The sequence below is a fragment of the Megachile rotundata genome, chromosome 15 (assembly GCF_050947335.1).
Source record: "Megachile rotundata isolate GNS110a chromosome 15, iyMegRotu1, whole genome shotgun sequence".
Lineage (NCBI taxonomy): Eukaryota > Metazoa > Arthropoda > Insecta > Hymenoptera > Megachilidae > Megachile > Megachile rotundata.
The window spans coordinates 2,449,123-2,467,283 of NC_134997.1; the positions used below are offsets into that span (position 1 = coordinate 2,449,123).

General features: G+C 36.3%; 1 protein-coding gene and 1 long non-coding RNA gene across 2 annotated transcripts; one reads left to right on the forward strand and one right to left on the reverse strand.

Annotated features, from left to right (window-relative positions):
* Positions 1 to 365: 365 nt before the first annotated feature.
* LOC100878982 (uncharacterized) lies at positions 366 to 4,214 on the reverse strand. The gene is made up of 4 exons (XM_003707625.3): positions 3,703 to 4,214; positions 3,421 to 3,555; positions 2,345 to 3,345; positions 366 to 2,268 (listed from the first exon to the last, which is right to left on the reverse strand). Exons 1-4 carry the CDS (start codon positions 4,037 to 4,039, stop codon positions 577 to 579), a joined length of 3,165 nt encoding a protein of 1,054 aa, XP_003707673.1. The 5' UTR covers positions 4,040 to 4,214; the 3' UTR covers positions 366 to 576.
* A 43-nt stretch (positions 4,215 to 4,257) lies between these two features.
* Positions 4,258 to 17,268, forward strand: LOC143265923 (uncharacterized). The gene is made up of 2 exons (XR_013040710.1): positions 4,258 to 4,349; positions 16,885 to 17,268. It is a non-coding gene; the product is annotated as an uncharacterized LOC143265923 (long non-coding RNA).
* The last annotated feature ends 893 nt before the right edge of the window (positions 17,269 to 18,161 follow it).

An 18,161-nucleotide genomic window follows, 5' to 3' on the forward strand; every position in this document is an offset into this window, starting at 1 on the left:
ATAAGTATGATGTAGATATAATAGGATTTGATTCTCTAATTTTAATCATATAACACTATGATAATGCTATAATGGGAATCAAAAACATCACATATGTGGTATTGGTACACCAAACTTGGTAAATTATAACAATTTTAACACTAAACCTACCATCGTATATGTACTTAATCTGAGATGAAAAATGGAGTGAAAAATGAATGATTTATGTTTTGTCGTTTAGTACACACACTAATTCTTTACCTTGATGAAGATCAACACAGGTATCAGAAGAATCAATACAACAAATTGTGTCATTTATAATAAGAATCTTGTGAAACGGTCATTTGACCAGTTTGGTAGTTTTAGTGTTAAATAATAAGTTATGGTGCAATAAAAATTGGTTTTATTTGAACATCAATAACTGTATTTAAAATTTTCAAATACAACGAAGCATTATAAGTGCTTTAGTTTTTATAAAATTTATTGAAATACAATGTAAATTGTTCATTTTAAAAATCTGATTTTCTTCGACACATCTTGTGTAAAATAAGGCACAAAAATAATTATACTTTTGTTTTTACAGTATTTGTATGATAACTAACTTATTACACAATTATCTGGTTTTACAAATTTCATAAAATGTGCAGTTTCTGTAGATACTGTGCCAGCAGACGTAACCGAATCTCGACGTGAAACGACTGGATGCATCGTGGTAGTAGTATCCAAAAATTCTTCATCGTTATCGGAATCAATATCTTTATCTTTTGATTGTCTTTTTTGTTTTATGTCATGAGTATATTTTTCAATCATTTGCTGATTTTGAAATGGAAGCACATTGTCGTTATTTATTACATACGGTAAACTATCGTTCATTTCCTGTTGTTGTTTGTAAACCGTTTCAATATACATTCGTTGCAATTCAGCCAATGCTTCATCCATGAATCGCACATTTTGTTTACGATCTGGTAAAGTATTACTATTGAATTCACTTGGTTTACTTAATTCACAATTTAAATCTTTATTCCTTAAATTTCCAGTATCTAACATTGTAGTTGTAAAACCTATAGGAAAATTAGGTTTTTTATTTATTATGCTAGACAAAGAATTGTATGTTGTTTTAGGTTCATTTTTTATGTTTGATATCCAATTTTGAACATAATTCTCGGTAGTTTCTGTTTGAGTTTCTCTTGATGGAATTTTGGTCTGTGTTGAAGTAAATGTCTTATTATAAGTAGCTGTACATGCATCCTGATGTTCTTGTGTGTTTAATTTATTTGAATGTCCATTTCGTTGTTCACTTTGCGCAATAGTCTTTTTCCAACTATCTGTATTCATTACAACCTGCATTAATGGCTGAATTGTTTGTTTTGCTCCCACCGTACATGTTTCATTGGTATTAAATGCAGTTCCAGGTTTTGCTGGTGTAGATGTACTGCAAGGTTCGTCAAGCGCATATGCAGATTGAATATTTAACTGACGCAAACGTTCAAAGCTTTCTCCTTGTCCTGCTAATAAATTATCATGGATAGTTTGTAAATTTTCATCACATCTATTTGGACCATTATACCAGTTGATAAACTGTTCTGAAGCCCGGCATTCGTTTTCCAAAAAAGCTGCAGTCAGTATCATTGCTGTAGTAGGCTCTCGTTGTGTAAATAATTTTTTACGTGCACTTAAATTTTGACTTATTATTGTTTCAAGACGAGCATTTTCTATTTTCTCTTCCAATTGTTTCTCTGCTTCCAAAAATTTTTTAGTTTCGTACAATATAGCTCTTATATCCATAGCTTTGTCCAATTCTTGAGCTATGCGTCTTTCAGCAGAGGACTGAGTACGACTATCCACATTTACAATAGGTTGAAAACCTAAGCGTTGCTGTGCTTTTACGAAAGGAGATTGTGATACTGGTCCTAATTTTGACCATATAGTACCAGGCTTTTTTACTGGACTAGTTATAGGCGAAACAATACCAGGTCTAGTTGCTATAGGATTGTGATTAATTAATTCAATATTAGAACTTGGCATTGTACAAGGTACACGACAAGGTTTTGGTGGCACTAAATCTAATTTTGGAGGAACAACTCCAGGTTTAGGAGGCGGTACCAAAGACGTTATTACTGGTGCTGGTGGTACTGAAGACATTCCCGGATCTAATTCTGAAGGTTCTTTCATTTGTGTAGAAACATGAATAACTTTCAATAAATCGTCTAAACGATTTTCAAGTCTATTTTGGCGATCTCTATCTATATCTAAGAATTTTGTTACCATATTATTTTGCGCAGTAAGAATCTGAAATTATATCGAATTTATAAACAATTCATTTGTTTTATATAGGCTCACATGAAAAAAGAAATTAGTATCTTACCTTATTAACAACTTCATTTTGGGAATTAATAGCACTTAACACAAGTTGCTCTAATTTTTGAACTTTTTTCTTTCTTAATGGAACATATGGAATATCATCTGTATTAACAGCAGTATCTTTACATTTATTATTATTTTCTGATGGAGTTGGTGAATTCATTAAAAGTTCTAATATGCTGTCATCATTGTATGTTGCATTATTTGTTATTATAGAAGCATCTGAATTTGGTACTGTTAAAGGATTTGCCACTTGTATGCATTTATTGTAAGTTTCATTTGTGTTATCAATTTCTTCAGTGTTTTTTGACTGACAAAAAGCATCATTTAAATTTTGCGACACATTTTGCGAACAATCGGAAGACAATGATTCAGCTTGTTTTTTATTTGCAACAGCAGGCATATGAATTAATAAATTACCATATTGCTGTTTGTACGCAGATGTTAAATTATGCTCAAATGAAACCTTTGTAGGTTCTTGAGGCACTGCACGATTATTTATATCTACTAATTGTTGAAACTGATTCTGTCGTTGAATTACATGTTCTAACCTAGGATTTTGTATTGTTACTGGTTTAATTTGTATGGGAACATCTACAGATTGGGTTGTTAAGCCTTGATGTAAATTTTGTGAAAGATTTAAATTGTTTACCAACATATTTTGTTGATCATGCATACAACTTCGTTGTAAATTTTGATTCTGCTGCAAATTTTCTTGGTTTATTTGATTTTGCTGCATATTTTCTTGAATTATTTGATTTTGTACATTTTGCACTGTATTTTGGAAGGGTATTTCTCCATAGGAATAATTAGATCTAAAACTTTGTTTATAATTTGCATGCAAAGGTTCTTCTGATAGAAAATTGTGTTGGGTTGATTTACCCACTCCCTGAATTAACTGTTCGCCAGTGTTAATAGCTACATCTCTTGTAGGAGAGAAAACTCTGTAAGGTCGAGCTATTACAGTTTCATTTGATTCGGGAGAATCTGGATATTCATTTTCACCTAACAAAAAATATGCTTGAAATATTTTGTAATGTTCAAAATAATAAAATTAATACAGAAAAGTATAATCTTTACGTGTTAAAGTCCAAGTTGGTGATAATGTTTCTGAACGATGAAATGTTTGTATAGGGTCTTGGTATTTATATCTCACTTGTAAATTCTTGGTTGTTTTGACTTCTTTTGGTGGAGATCTCACATTTATTGCAGTATCTAGAAAAAAGGAAAAATATAAAATATTTATAACAATTCATTTAAACTAAATTAAATGAAAGTGATTCTTAAAATTAAAAAAAGCAAAGATAAAATAAATGATAACGAATAATATAAATTTTAATTCTTATAAACAATATATCTTACCTACAGTATCTATACCATTTACATTATTTTCTTCTAAACGTTTATTTTTAAGGACTTTATCTATTGATTCGTAATACTGTTCGATACCTGCTCGAGTACCAGCCCTTTTAGCTTCGCGATAACAAACCAGAACCTGTTTCATTCGAGATCGACATTGTTTACCAGAAACGTTGTATCCCTTTTTTTTCATATACCGCGCAATATTTTCCCAAATAAGTTGAGGTTTTGATGCATACTCCAGTTGTTTCTGCACCTGTCTATCTAACCACACTGATACTAGCAATGCAGTACTTTCAGGGCTCCATTTATACTTAATATTATCTCCAGAATCGCTCATTTTTCAAAGAATGAATTGAACAATTTTAATTTAGTATATGAGTAACAATATAACATACGAGTGAAATAATGCAAAAAATTTGATTAAAAACGCAATATCAACAAGTGCACTTATATACAAATTTATGTCCAATCAAATGACGACAATTTTTACCAACACGTCCAACGCACACACAAGAATTAACTGAACCAACGAACAATTCAAATTTTAAAGCACTGTGCAACAGGTGGTGGGAAGAAGTGCATTCCATAAAGTGCGCAACTTGCAGTGAAAGCAAGTCTAATACAATTATAAAATTGTACATATAATGGTAGCTACATAATAAATATAATTATAATTAAATTAATACTGAAATTAAATCTAGCGAAGGTAAAAAAAATTAATTCCTAAATATAATTTTTTTTACTTGTGACGCGACAAGCGCACGTGCCTTGCTGCTAGAGATGGCGTGCAAATCAATAACGATGATTTATCACAGTAACCGGTAGAATCGTGCTCCTAATTTTCTTATCTTAAATAACTGATTATTGTGATAATAATTTTTATTATATCTTGATCTTGATGGAAATATTTTTTAAATGAATTCTAAAATGTATACAGATAGCATAACTTTGTGTTCTGAAATATTAAAAATAGAAAGTAATTTAACTTACTGTTCCTTATTTTATATCTTAATAGCATAAGAAAACATGTATGTTGCAATTATATATATGTTACTTTCCACTTTGATTAGAATAGAGGAATATTTGAAATTATATTATAAGTATATGTGTTCTGAACATGCGACTGACATTCTTTGGTGACATAAGATATTAAAGAACTGTAGACAGACACTTGAAAATGTTTTGAGAAATTTGAAATCAATACTTATTCTATATAGAACTAGTCTTTTTTGAGCAGTGCATATGACATATTGAGTTCTGTAAAAATAAAAGTAAATTAATTATTCAAATAAAAGTTTTAATAAAAGAAAAATTTGTTGGAAATCCTAACGAACTATCCGACTTTCTCTTCTACATCTGGCTCTTCCTTTATTTCCTTTACCCTATTGTCCACTTTCTGCGCTTTCCTGTCTGTCTAATATCACCAAAACATGCCTCTTTAGAATTTCCTACAGCTTCAAGATTTTTCCAAGGTCCCGCTAAAGCACTTCCACATTTCCTAATAAATCACTCCTTTTTTTTAGCCACCTCCTTCGCAAATAACCTAGCCAATGACTTTTCCTGTTCCCACACCCTTATCCAAAATATCAACCAATAGTTTCCTTCCAATAGTTTACATTTTCCTTCTCAACACCGTTTCTCATTAGATTTTATCAAAACTTCACCATGACAAGAGCAACTTATAAAACTAGAGTACTAGAATAAGGTTTAGCTAAGAATACTGTTGAACAATAAATTGTTTATTGAATTCACTTCGAGTTATTCCTGACTCTGGAACTCCAACAAATTTATGTTCATAAACTTTTACATTAAAAATTATTGAACGTAGAATGGATGAAGCATATTTCAATATGATTGGAAAATAAATTTACATAAATTATATTAAATTAAATATTGAAAATATTAATAAGTATTAATATTGTAAATATAAATAAAAATAACTGATAATAATAAATCTGTATAAATTCATGATTGTATATTTCTTTGTTTAAATCTTAAACTTCAATTCTAATGATAATATAATCATTACTATTAATTATTATTATTATTATTATTATTATTATTATTAATCATCAAATAGTAACATCACTGATCTTTATTTAAAAATATAATTTTTACATGTGTAAAAATCCTGAAAATCCAGATATTTCTTAGACTTGGTTCAATCTCATTACCATTTTAATCATCAACTATTCAATATAAATTTACGATATTTAACACATCCAAATAAGCCAACAACAAATTATTTTTATATTTATTTTAATATTTTCTTTTTCTTAATTATTTTCATAATTTTTATATTTAAGCATTAAATTTTTTACTTTCTTATCTCATAACATAATAATATTCCTGTTTTCCCACTTTAAAATGTTTTATTTTTTGGAAACTAACTTTTAGAGTAACATTGCGTAATTTTGAAGAATGTGAAATATAGAGGAATAGCTTTAGTTAAAAAAAATTTATGGAATTAAATGATGTAAATTACAAGTTAATGCGTGAATTACATCATAGTTAAATTAATTTATCAATCAAATTCAGATTCTTAGCAAAATCATAGATATTATAGTATATTAGCTGTCAAACAAAAATATAGTACATTCTGATTTAAAAAATAAAAATTGATTCTGCAAAAAAAACATTCTGTACTACAGTTATATTTATATTTTATAAAATGAAGCCTAAAGGAATTCAAGATTAAACTTACATTTGCAATTCATAACTATTAATTTATGTATTTTTTTTTATTATTCCTCATTATTTCTGTACGTTATACATTGTTAATTGTATCTTTATTTTGATACTATTAAAAAAAATTATTAATATATTATTTTATTAGATAAGGGTAACAATCATTCTAGATTCTGGGTATAAATCGACAGCATCACGAATTACCGTAGTAAGAGATTTCTTAAAAATAATCAAAATATATTATGCCCACTGTATTTAGCTTCGCATCAGCTTCTTCGTTACAAACAATGCATATTCGGTATTTAATAATGTTTTATTCAATATGTGCATACTGCATATACATTTATATTTTCTTGCATTGATATTGTTGCGATTCTTCGCGTTGAATTTAAGGATTTCCCGACGTAGTCCAATACTCAAGTAGCGCTATGGGCGCTTGGATTGTTCTGCGATTAAATCAAATCAACAAAAAGGAAAATAAATAAAATAATTTTAAGAAAAAAAAATACGCCGACTTCGAAATGCACTAAAAAGTATAAAATAATTTGTATTCCCTAATGAAGTAATTTCTATTTCATTCAATCATACAATTACGTCACAGATATGAATGAAACCTATTTACTCGTTAGGTAGTATATTAAATACATTTCAACCTTTTCGGAGGCGGCGCAAAATTAAAAATACCTGACTAAACGTTGCTGGCAATAACCAGTTGATTGTGGTATGACGTATTGGAAATTAATAAATCCTGAGAAGGAATACGAACCATTATAGATTCATCTGGTAATATACGTAAATGTAACGACTACATCTTCATTCCGCAACGTTTCTGATATAAATGAAATTGAATCGACTTCGTTCGCATGTGGAAGCCATGGATCTAAGAACTTATAAACGGAGCCCACGACGCGGGAATTACCAAATTTGCGGCAGATAGGCTCTACCTTTATAGAATATGCGGCGATCGAGTCTTTCCGTCGCATACTCTATGAATCTAGATAGACCATAGTTGGATTCTATACGCAATAACACCTACTTCACGACGTGCTGTTGAGTTATATGTATAGAAAAAAAAATTGCTATACAAGCTTTGCCTATGTTCGGCTGTCCAAAGGTTGATATATCCAGGAAAACATTTTAATTTTGCGCCGCCTCCGAAAAGGTTGAAATGTATTTAATATAATACCTAACGAGTAAATAGGTTTCGTTCATATCTGTTACGTAATTGTATGATTGAATGAAATAGAAATTACTTCATTAGGAAATAGAAATTATTTTATACTTTTTAGTGCATTTCGAAGTCGGCGTATTTTTTTTCTAAAAATTATTTTATTTCACGCTTTTTATCGGCCGGCAAGACGTGTTTGTAGAAACAGTAGAAAATCGGCGACTGCATGTTGACTCATACACCACCAGAGACACGGAGGCATACGTAGAATTCAATATATTAGTAACAATAGTTTTTCGCTAATAACTCGAAAACTAAAGCTTCCCCTTAATTGTGGATAAGGAAAAAGTTGTTCAGAATCGTGTCCCTGATAACATATTAAAAGGACATTAAAATCGTCCAAAGTTGATTTCAAAACTTTTCAACAATTTTTCGCTAATATCTCGAAAACTAAACCTTTCCGCGAAATTGGTATATGAACAAAATTGTTCAGAATCATGTCCGTGATAAGATATTAAAAGCGCACTAAAATCGAGAAAAGTTTATTTCAAAAGTTGCCGGTTTTTTTGCAATAACAATACTTTGCAATTGAAAAATGAAAAATTTTTTGATAATGGTACCAATGGGGAGTCAGAACCTACCAGATGCAAAAGGTTTCGTTCCGATCGGTGCATCCAGCTAGGCGTAATCGCCGAACATACATAGGAAAAAAAAAAAATATACTGATCAAATTGAGTAACCTCCTCCTTTTTCGAAGTCGGTTAATAAACTAATTGATACTTTGAAATGAATTAAATAAACTAAACAACTAAATTAAATTTTTGAACTTCTTTAATAAACTTTAACAAAAATTAACTTTTAAACTAATAAAATGAAACTGAATTAACAAAACGAATTCTAATATATGACTCTACTAAGTGAAGAATACGTGCGTTACTTTCTAGCTCTGAGAACTGAATGACGAAATCAGATTTCTAATTGAAAATCAAGAATAATTATGAATTTGTTTTACAATTTGTTTCATTTCCTTCAATTAAATTAATATCTATAATTAAAGAGTCATTAATCGGCTGCCTTATCATCCTTCACTTATTAGATGAGAGTATTTACAAGTTGTCTATGATTTCAGTTTACCATTTATTAAATTCATTCTGTGTTCTTCTTCAACTGAACCTTTTTACAATCTAAATTTTGCGCGTTTAGAAGTTTCATATTTTGTCGCAAGATGGAGCCGCTTATACATTATGTGTGGCGTACTTGCTCAGTGGGAGAGAATAAATTAGACTGTTTTACGATTATCCGGAGACTTTTTATTCGACACCTCTGTACACGACGCGTGCTCGTTTTATTCTCTTGTTTTTTCCCGACTTTCGAGAAGGTTGGGGGCGCACCGTCTTTTACCAAGCTTACCAACTACTATATACAAAACTTACAAACTAGTGACTATAAGGAAAACTTAACCTAACTAAAACTAGATGGCGCGACTATACATTTCTGGGCGACTCTGGTCGCTACATCACTCCCCTCCGAGTGAGTTACGCTATATATTTTTACTCACGCAAATCTAACTTTCTTCGTGGTACATATATGTTTTTGGTTCTGTCGCGTCGGTATCGCAGGTCTCCTGAAATGCCGGTTTGAGCCTGTCTACGGATATGTTTGATTCTTTACCATTTGCATTTAATTTGTATACATGCTCTGTTATGCGTTCTATAATTTGAAATGGACCTTCGTACGGAGGTTCTAATGGTTTCTTTGCCCTGTCAACCCGAACAAACACATGTGTACACGTATTTAAATTGTTATGTATGAATTTCTGTGTCTTCCTGTGATGCATGACAGGACGGGGTTTAACCAGTCTGATTTGCTGACGAAATTTATTGAGGAATATGTGTGGTTCAGCTTCTGTGGGTTCGCTAACAAAAAATTCTCCAGGTAATCTTAGCGTAACCCCATAGACCATCTCAGCCGCAGATGCCTTGATATCCTCCTTGTAGCTGGTTCGGAGTCCCAACAATACTGTTGGCAGGATGTCAACCCAGTTGGTATTTTCGTGGCACATTATTGCTGCCTTTAGAGATCTGTGCCACCTTTCAATCATTCCATTTGACTGGGGGTGGTACGTTGTGGTCCTATTTTTATTGCAGCCTATTAATCTAACTAGAGACTGAAAAATTTGGGACTCAAATTGAGATCCCTGATCTGTTGTGATCGTTGCTGGGGCTCCAAACCTGGATATCCAACAACCATACAAGGCATCTGTCACCTTTTTAGCTGAGACGTCTGACAGTGGTACTGCTTCAGGCCACCTGGAAAACCTATCTATTACTGTCAGACAAAATCGATATCCTTTAACTGTGGGTAATGGTCCTATGATGTCCACATGTATGTGCTCAAATCGGCAGGCTGGGATCTCATTTTTTCTGGTACCGGTCTGCTGTGAGGATGAACCTTGGCTTTTTGGCACTGCAAACAAGTACGCGACCACTCGGCTATATCTCTGTTCATTAAGGGCCAGATGAAACTTTTTCCTATTAATTTCTTAGTTGTACGTCCACTAGGATGTGATAAATTGTGAACTTGATTAAAAATGCTTCTTCTTAAGGATTTAGGTATATAAGGTCTGATGTTATTTCTTATGATATCTCCATACAAGTATTTGTCTGAACTGTCCAAAAATATTTTTTGGAAGTTCCACCTGTTGGATGTTTCTGTCAATAACTGAGCCAGTTCTTCATCTTTTTCTTGTGCCTGCATTAACTCCTCTGTTGAGATAATGACGGGCATTTCTATAACCTGAACTCTAGATAGTGCATCAGTCACTGTATTTTCTTTTCCCTCTATGTGTACTATTCTAGTTGTGAACTGACTAATAAAATCTAACTGCCTCATTTGGCGAGGACTGGCTTTGTCTGCTTTTTGTTGGAACGCGTATATTAGCGGCTTATGATCCGTCTGAATTAGCAATTCCCTGCCCTCTACAAAATGTCTAAAAAATTTGAGGCTCTTATAGATGGCTAACAGTTCTCTGTCGTACACGCTGTAATTCGTCTGGGCCTTTTCTAATTTTCGGGAGAAAAAGCCGAGCGGTTCCCACTTACCATCTACACACTGTTCTAAGACAGCTCCGATTGCAATATCCGAAGCGTCTGTGCGCAGTGCGAGTATCGCGTTTTCTTTCGGGTGATGCAGAAGGGATGCTGCGGCGATTTGTCTTTTTGTTTCCTATTCTGCCTTTTCGGTTTCATCGTCCCAGCACACCGGCCTTTTATCCTTTTTTTTCGCCCCCTTGAGTAGGTTATACAAGGGTGCCAGCCAATCTGCAGCTCTGCGAAGAAATCTTCTGTAAAACCCTACGATTCCTAAAAACTGACGTAGGTCCATTATCGTTTTTGGCTTTTCATATTCTACTATCGCTTGGACCCGTTTGTCCAACGGAGCGATACCCTTATTGTCTAACTTATAGCCTAAATATTCAACGGATTTTTCAGCAAATATACATTTCGATAGGTTGATTTTCAGTCCGTTCTCTTTTAATTTACTAAATAATGTGTGCAGATGCCTCTCGTGAGTTTCGATATCCGGTGATACCACAATTATGTCGTCGATATAGCAATAACAAAATTCCATACCGCGAAGTATCGAATCCATCAACCTTTGAAAACTCTGGGCAGCATTACACAGACCAAACGGCATAACCGTGAATTCGTATAGGCCAAACGGGGTTATCACTGCTGTTTTAGGGACATCCTCTGCCGCGACGGGTATTTGATGATACGCCCTTGTCAGGTCGATAACGCTAAATACGGAACATCCGTCGAATCTATGAGCTATATCGTGAATATGCGGCAAAGGGTACTTGTCCGGCACGGTCACACCATTTAATCTGCGGTAATCCCCACATGGTCTCCATCCACCCGATTTCTTGGGCACCATGTGGAGAGGGCTGGCCCATTGGCTATCGGACGGGCGGCAAATGTTCTCTTTGAGCATCTGCTCAAATTCCGCCCGTGCGATTTTTAACTTTTCTGGAGGCAGACGCCGCGCTTTTTCCGCGATAGGCAAAGCTTTGGTTTCAATTCTGTGGAAGACCGCGTGTTTCACGTTTCCCTTGGCAGCTGGGTTTGTGATTTCTATAAACTGTTTTAGTAATTTTTTGAAAACGTTGGCCTCGTCGATTGTCGATATAGATAGTTTGTTTCCGTCTGTAGCTGTGACGTTTCTGTACAGTTGTGTCTGTCCGTCTAGTAATCGCTTTTTACGTAGGTCTACTAATAAGTTAAAAAAATGAAGGAAATCTGCCCCTATTATGGGCTTCGAAACGTCTGCTATTATGAACCGCTAAGAGAAATCGCGACGAAGACCTAAATTTAATGATAGTACCTTGTCTCCGTATGTGTCTATTACGGCCCCATTTGCCGCATACAATTTGAGGGCGTCCGCCTTCAGGTCTCTACCTGCTAGATTTTTCGGAATCACCGAGACGTCTGCACCCGTGTCAATCAGGAACTCCATCCTCGTCTTACAGTCCCGAATGCTGAGGCGATTCCGTTTCGGCGTGTCCGCAAGGGTCTCTACTTGCGACGCCGCCTCTAGTTTTCCAGACGCCTCTTGTTCGGGCCCGTTCAGGAGCAGGGTGGCCGGCAGCGATAACATTGCTCCCTGAACCTATGGTGGTAAAAACAGAGACCGTCTGTATTAGCGGGGTTTCCCCTTGATCCGCTTCTTTGCCGGAACTTGGATCGGCTGCTGCTGCGCCGTCTCGATAGCCGCGTCTCCAGCCTCGATAACCTCTTCATGATGGCGGCCACGTCGCCATCTTGGTTCCTTGGCGTCGATTTCGGAAGGGGTTCCATCATGGCGGACCGCTTGGCGTGGGAAGCGTCCGAAATTGGCGCCATTTCTGCTATCTCGGTCCTCTCCGCCGTCTTGTCTGCTAACTTGGCTAACTTTTCCAGGTCCGCGTCGTCGACAATCGTGAGGATTTCCTGTAGCCGGATGGGAAGCCTCTGAATCCAGAGCGTCCGCAATGCACTTTCGCCCACGTTTTTCCCCGCTAGCTGCGTCATTTCTCGCAACAGCTCCGAGGGTTTCCGATTACCCAACTCTATTCCTGTGAGCAGTCGTCTTAGATTGGCTTCATCCGACCGAGAGAGCCTTTCTATGAGTGCCTGTTTAATGTCCTTATACGTCGATTTCTCGGGAGGCGCCTCGATGATGTCCAGGACAATTCTCATTGTCCCCTGGTCTAGGTTTCTAATTACGGCTGAGCTCTTTACCGCATCCGCCTTTATATTATAAGCGGCGAATTCTCGCTCCAACATAGTGAACCACAAACGCGGCTCTTCTTTCCAAAACGTCATTTGTACTTCGGGCTTGGGCTCGGAAGTGACGCGTTCGTCTTCGGATGCCATTTTTCGTATTTTTTTTAAATATTTTTTAACACCACTTCAATATTTCACTGTCGCGCGGGTTTCGGCACCAGTTGTGGCGTACTTGCTCAGTGGGAGAGAATAAATTAGACTGTTTTTACAATTATCTGGAGACTTTTTATTCGACACCTCTATACACGACGCGTGTTCGTTTTATTCTCTTGTTTTTTCCCGACTTTCGAAAAGGTTGGGGGCGCACCGTTTTTTACCAAGCTTACCAACTACTATATACAAAACTTACAAACTAGTGACTATAAGGAAAACTTAACCTAACTAAAACTAGATGGCGCGACTATACATTTCTGGGCGACTCTGGTCGCTACTGTAACGCGAGCGTACTTGTTATCATCCTGAATATAGTCAGTGTAGTATGGCAACACGACCGTGAGAATATTTACAGAGCGCATCTGTACTTTGTTATATCGATGACCATAAATTAAGAGCGAAATTTAAACTATCTGAGCGTGTGATCATGTACAATAGACAAAGCTTATATTGTCAAAGCCACTCGACGTGGGTGTTCGTGCTAGGAAAAGTTTGGGAATCTAGAGAATAAACATAGCTTTATTCTGAATGTCTGTAGAGATTAATTTATTAGGGACCGTATCGAATTCGTTGTTTTTGACTAAGTCGCGTTCGGTTCTGGAAAGCTTCGAGATCTCCTACGAATGTCTTTTCATGCACTCGAAGAGGGTCGTAAATTTTCGCCCAGTACAAGGACTTTGTTTTCGCGTTTCTCTGAGTCCCACGCTTTCTCTAAGCACATGTTCAATGTTACGTTCCCGCGTCTTGGCGGAGCCTCCACCACCACGCGGCTGAGGGTAGACCACAGCCAGGAGAAGGGGCCCACATCGGACGGGGGTGGACTCCTCCACCATTGGACAAGGGATGATCCTGAGGGAGGATCCAGCGAGGAAGGGGCATCGATCCGCATCACCCGAAGATCTCCTCCGCCAAGCGCAGAACGATCAGACTAATTTTGTATTTCATACGCTCCAGTTCGCTCTTGTAAAAAGTACTTTGACAATTATCTGAATAAATAGTTGGACTTAGTCGTTTTCCATCTTTAAATCTGTTTCGAATCATTTCTACACACCGCGAGCAGAGCGCTCAGCGCTCCACGGGTTAAGCGTAATGCCACAGTATAAGAAAGCACAGTAGGCTCACTCTGCCCAAAAGTGGCCCAAAAGTTGTCACTCGCGCATGACCGAATCGCACAACCAGCAACATGGCGGTTGTGAATAGCTGGTAATAGCACATATGCTCGTTATTTTTATCACCTACTTTTTTAAATAAATAAATAAATATATATATAAAATGTGAAGCAAAATGGTGTTGTATAAAAGGCTATCAAAGTACAACGAGTGAAAAACGTGGAATAAAAGAAACTTTGTTTAGATTCCCGAAAGATGTAGAAAGGTTAGTTTATTATGTTACTTATCTTGTATTTATTATAGCTTTTAAAGGAGAGTGCATGAATTTATTATTTATTCATTATATTAATTAATTAATATTCATAAATATTTTTAGGTATACATCAATCAACTGAAATTAAGAAAGAAAAAGAAGACTTCAGCATCTAGATCAGATGACTGATGGATCAAGGATGGATACACATTTGTCAATATTATGATTATCAGATTATATTTTTCTAACGTCGTTTATAACGTATTTATTAATTATTGTATACTAGTAGGCCAATTAGTCGTTGACTGAAGTCAACAACGATTAGGTTTAAATTTTTGAAAATCATCTATTACTCCTTTATCATTTATTAATGTAATTTAAATAAAAATATTTGCCGCCAACTCTCTGTTCTTGTTTGTTGTTGGTAAGTGTGTGTGCTTGCTTGCTTTAGCAGTAATGTGGTTTTGGTGGTCTGGTAGGTAGCGAGCGATGGTGATGATGATAATAATTATTAAATAATAATATTGGATTTGGAAGAATATTATAAAAATGTGTGTGGTGGTGTAAGTATTATTATGTAGTTGTTTGTTAATATTGTTATTGTTGTTGTGGTGAAGCAGAAGAATCTACTAAAACAAAAGGTAAACAAAAGTCAGGAAGAGGATCTCACCACGTTCGCTGCAGCCAGACAACTTCTTGGCTTTATTATTATATAGAGATAATAACTGTATTCTTATACAATGATTTTGATGAAATTGTATTTTAATTAAAAATTGTAGCCATCTTATACGCAGGATAGAATATTCGGACACAAGGAAATCGTAAGGAAATCAGGAATTCTGGAAAATAGGAATATTTATTCGGAGATATTAGGAGAGGCATACAAGAATTAACGGAGTTACAAATTTTCTTTCGCAATTCACGTAAAGAACCTACGATTACATAACTCTCTCTCTCTCTCTCTCTCTCTCTCTCTCTCTCTCTCTCTCTCTCTCTTTCTTTTTCCTTCCCTATATTTTACTCTCTATCTAATCTTTTCCTTTCGTCAACCAGGCGTCCAGGAGTAACTCTGTTCTCTCCCGTTCGAATGGCGTCCAGGTATTCTCTCCGAACTCTCCATTCCGAACGGGCGACCAGTAGTTTTCTCCCGTACTCTCCTGTACTTTACCTGGGGCGTCCAGGAGATGCTCTGTCCTCTCTCAGTCGACAGGCGTCCAGGAATATTCGCCGAACTCTCCATGTCGACCGAGTGTCCAGGAACAAACTCCCGTACTCTCCCCCTATTCACCAGGCAGGCGTCCAGGAGGGTTTCGCCGTACTCTCCTGCCTGGGTATCAACAGTTATCTCCGGGTGGGCGTCCAGGAATTATCGCCGAACTCTCCCACCAGAGTCTCTTAAACTTTACCCCACGGCAGGCGTCCAGAAGGGGTTCGCCGTACTCTCCTGCCGGGGTCTTAAACCTTTACCTCCGGTCGGGCGTCCAGGTATTATCGCCGAACTCTCCCGCCGGAGTCTCTCTTTACTCTGCTCCAAGCAGACGTCCAGGAGTGTTTCGCCGAACTCTCCTGCTGGAGCTTCCTCTACTTCTACTCTCCGGGCAGGCGTCCAGGTATTATCGCCGAACTCTCCTGCCGGAGTTTCCTACTAGCTACTCTCCGAGCAGGCGTCCAGGTATTGGTCGCCGAACTCTCCTGCCGGAGTTCCCTACCAGCTACTCTCCGAGCAGGCGATTGGTCGCCGAACTCTGCTGCCGGAGTTCCCTAACAGCTATTCTCCGAGCAGGCGTCCAGGTATTGGTCGCCGAACTCTCCTGCCGGAGTTCCCTAACAGCTAAGTTCCTTCTCCAGCAGGCGACCAGGTATTTTCGCCGATCTCTCCTGCCGGAGTCCCTAGACTAGTCCGAGAGCGGCCGATGGTACTTACCTCGTCCTCTCTCCCAGACTGCCAAATAGGCCCGTTCCGGGCGCGCGACTCTATTTTATATAGGCCGGTTGCTATCCTGCGGCCGAGCTATCAACAACGCGTCGCCAAGTTCCGCGATCGCTGCTCGCGGCTCGCGGGTCGCGCCTTGCCTCTCGCTCCGCTGAGCGGCCAACGAACTCTCGCATCGCGACAGAATTTTCGATTAGTCTGAAGTATTCGCTTTTCTCGAATGTTCTCGACGCTAAATATTATTTCCATCTATTCTATTATATTTCGCAAGGGAATTCTAAGGATTTTCTTGTCTGATTTCTCTTTGAATACAATTAATTTATTTGTCGCACTTTACAATTATTCCTGTACGCTACAAAATAAATTAATACATATGTACAACAAAATAAACACAAAGGTGTTAATTATTTGTAAATATACACAATAATTTATGTACCATATAATTACAATAGCTCTAACTTTCTTCCCATCAAGTGAGTTATTACTCTAAAGTCTTATTTTCTTTTAAAATATTTAGTAAAATTCTTTCTTTCTGTTTGTGTCTTTCAAATTAGAGCCCGCGCACAACCAGCAACATGGCGATCTTTTGGTCATGAGATCAAAGGTGCCGACACGGAGTGAGCCTACTGTACTTTCTTATACTGTGGTAATGCCATGATTTTCAAGAAAGCCAAAATCCGATAATGGGGACCTCTGGTGGCGAACTGGGAAGCTATAGACAAGGATAGATAGATCCTTGTCTCTCCAACGTATCTTTCTTTTCACGAGGCGAGGCAAAATTCGTTTTCTGGCACGCGCGGCGAAACGATGGTGCCGTAGCAAGGTCGGCGGGCGCCCGCGGCATCGATTTTTAAAAAATTTTTATATGCGGATGTATGCACATGTAATTTTTTTTTGCAATTTTATGGAAATAAAAGAATATATTTTTAATAACCGTTTATGGTTGTTAGTTTGTTTTTTCAGCAAATTAGTCATTTTTTCACGTACAACTGATTCAAAATTTGGCTGCGATGGACGTTCGGCGCAGTATTTATGAATAATTTGTTTATTATTTAGTCTGAAATTATATATGCTAAACTGATTCGAAGAAGATACCGTATCGCATGAAATGTAAGATGTATACACATTTTGCGCGTTACCGCTGCACGTTCCTCGGAAGAAATAACGCAGATATAAGACAAGAATCGATTACTACTACGAGACAAAATAGTTAGTTGTATTAAAAAGAGAAGAGACAAAAATTTATAAATAAAGCATATGCGTAATAAAAAGATTTTTTTAATAAAATGCACTGTTTGTAATAATTGCCATAACTCTACATATTTTGTAAAATAGATACAGACTTAATGATAAAAGAATGTTATATACAAAAATAATTTATGTGATTGCTTTAATACTATTCCTGCAAGAGAAAAATATTCAAAGGTCAGGTATAGGAAATATGTAATGTGTTTCGGGTGATTAAAATTTTTAACGTGAAAGAGATCGGCAAATGGAAAAGAAAAACAGATAGAATGTTGAATCGGTCGGCAAACAAGAAAGACTCGTGCGTGTTTTGTCTTTTGCATTCAAAAATCAAAATTCTTTATTTTTGGTTTTTCGTGAATGAAACTTTGATCATCGTATTCGTCTTGTTGTTCTAATTAAAATGAGACTAAACACGATATAATTTGAAGCATAATTACTGGTTTAGATTTGACGATAAAAGTTTCTGACGTAGAGGAGGATAGCGAGTGAAGAAGAAAGAGACACTGCGGTCGTGGCAGTCGGCAAAGATCAAAAGTCTGTTCAATTGTTTGCAATGCTTATGCATTGCTAACTTTTTTATTTT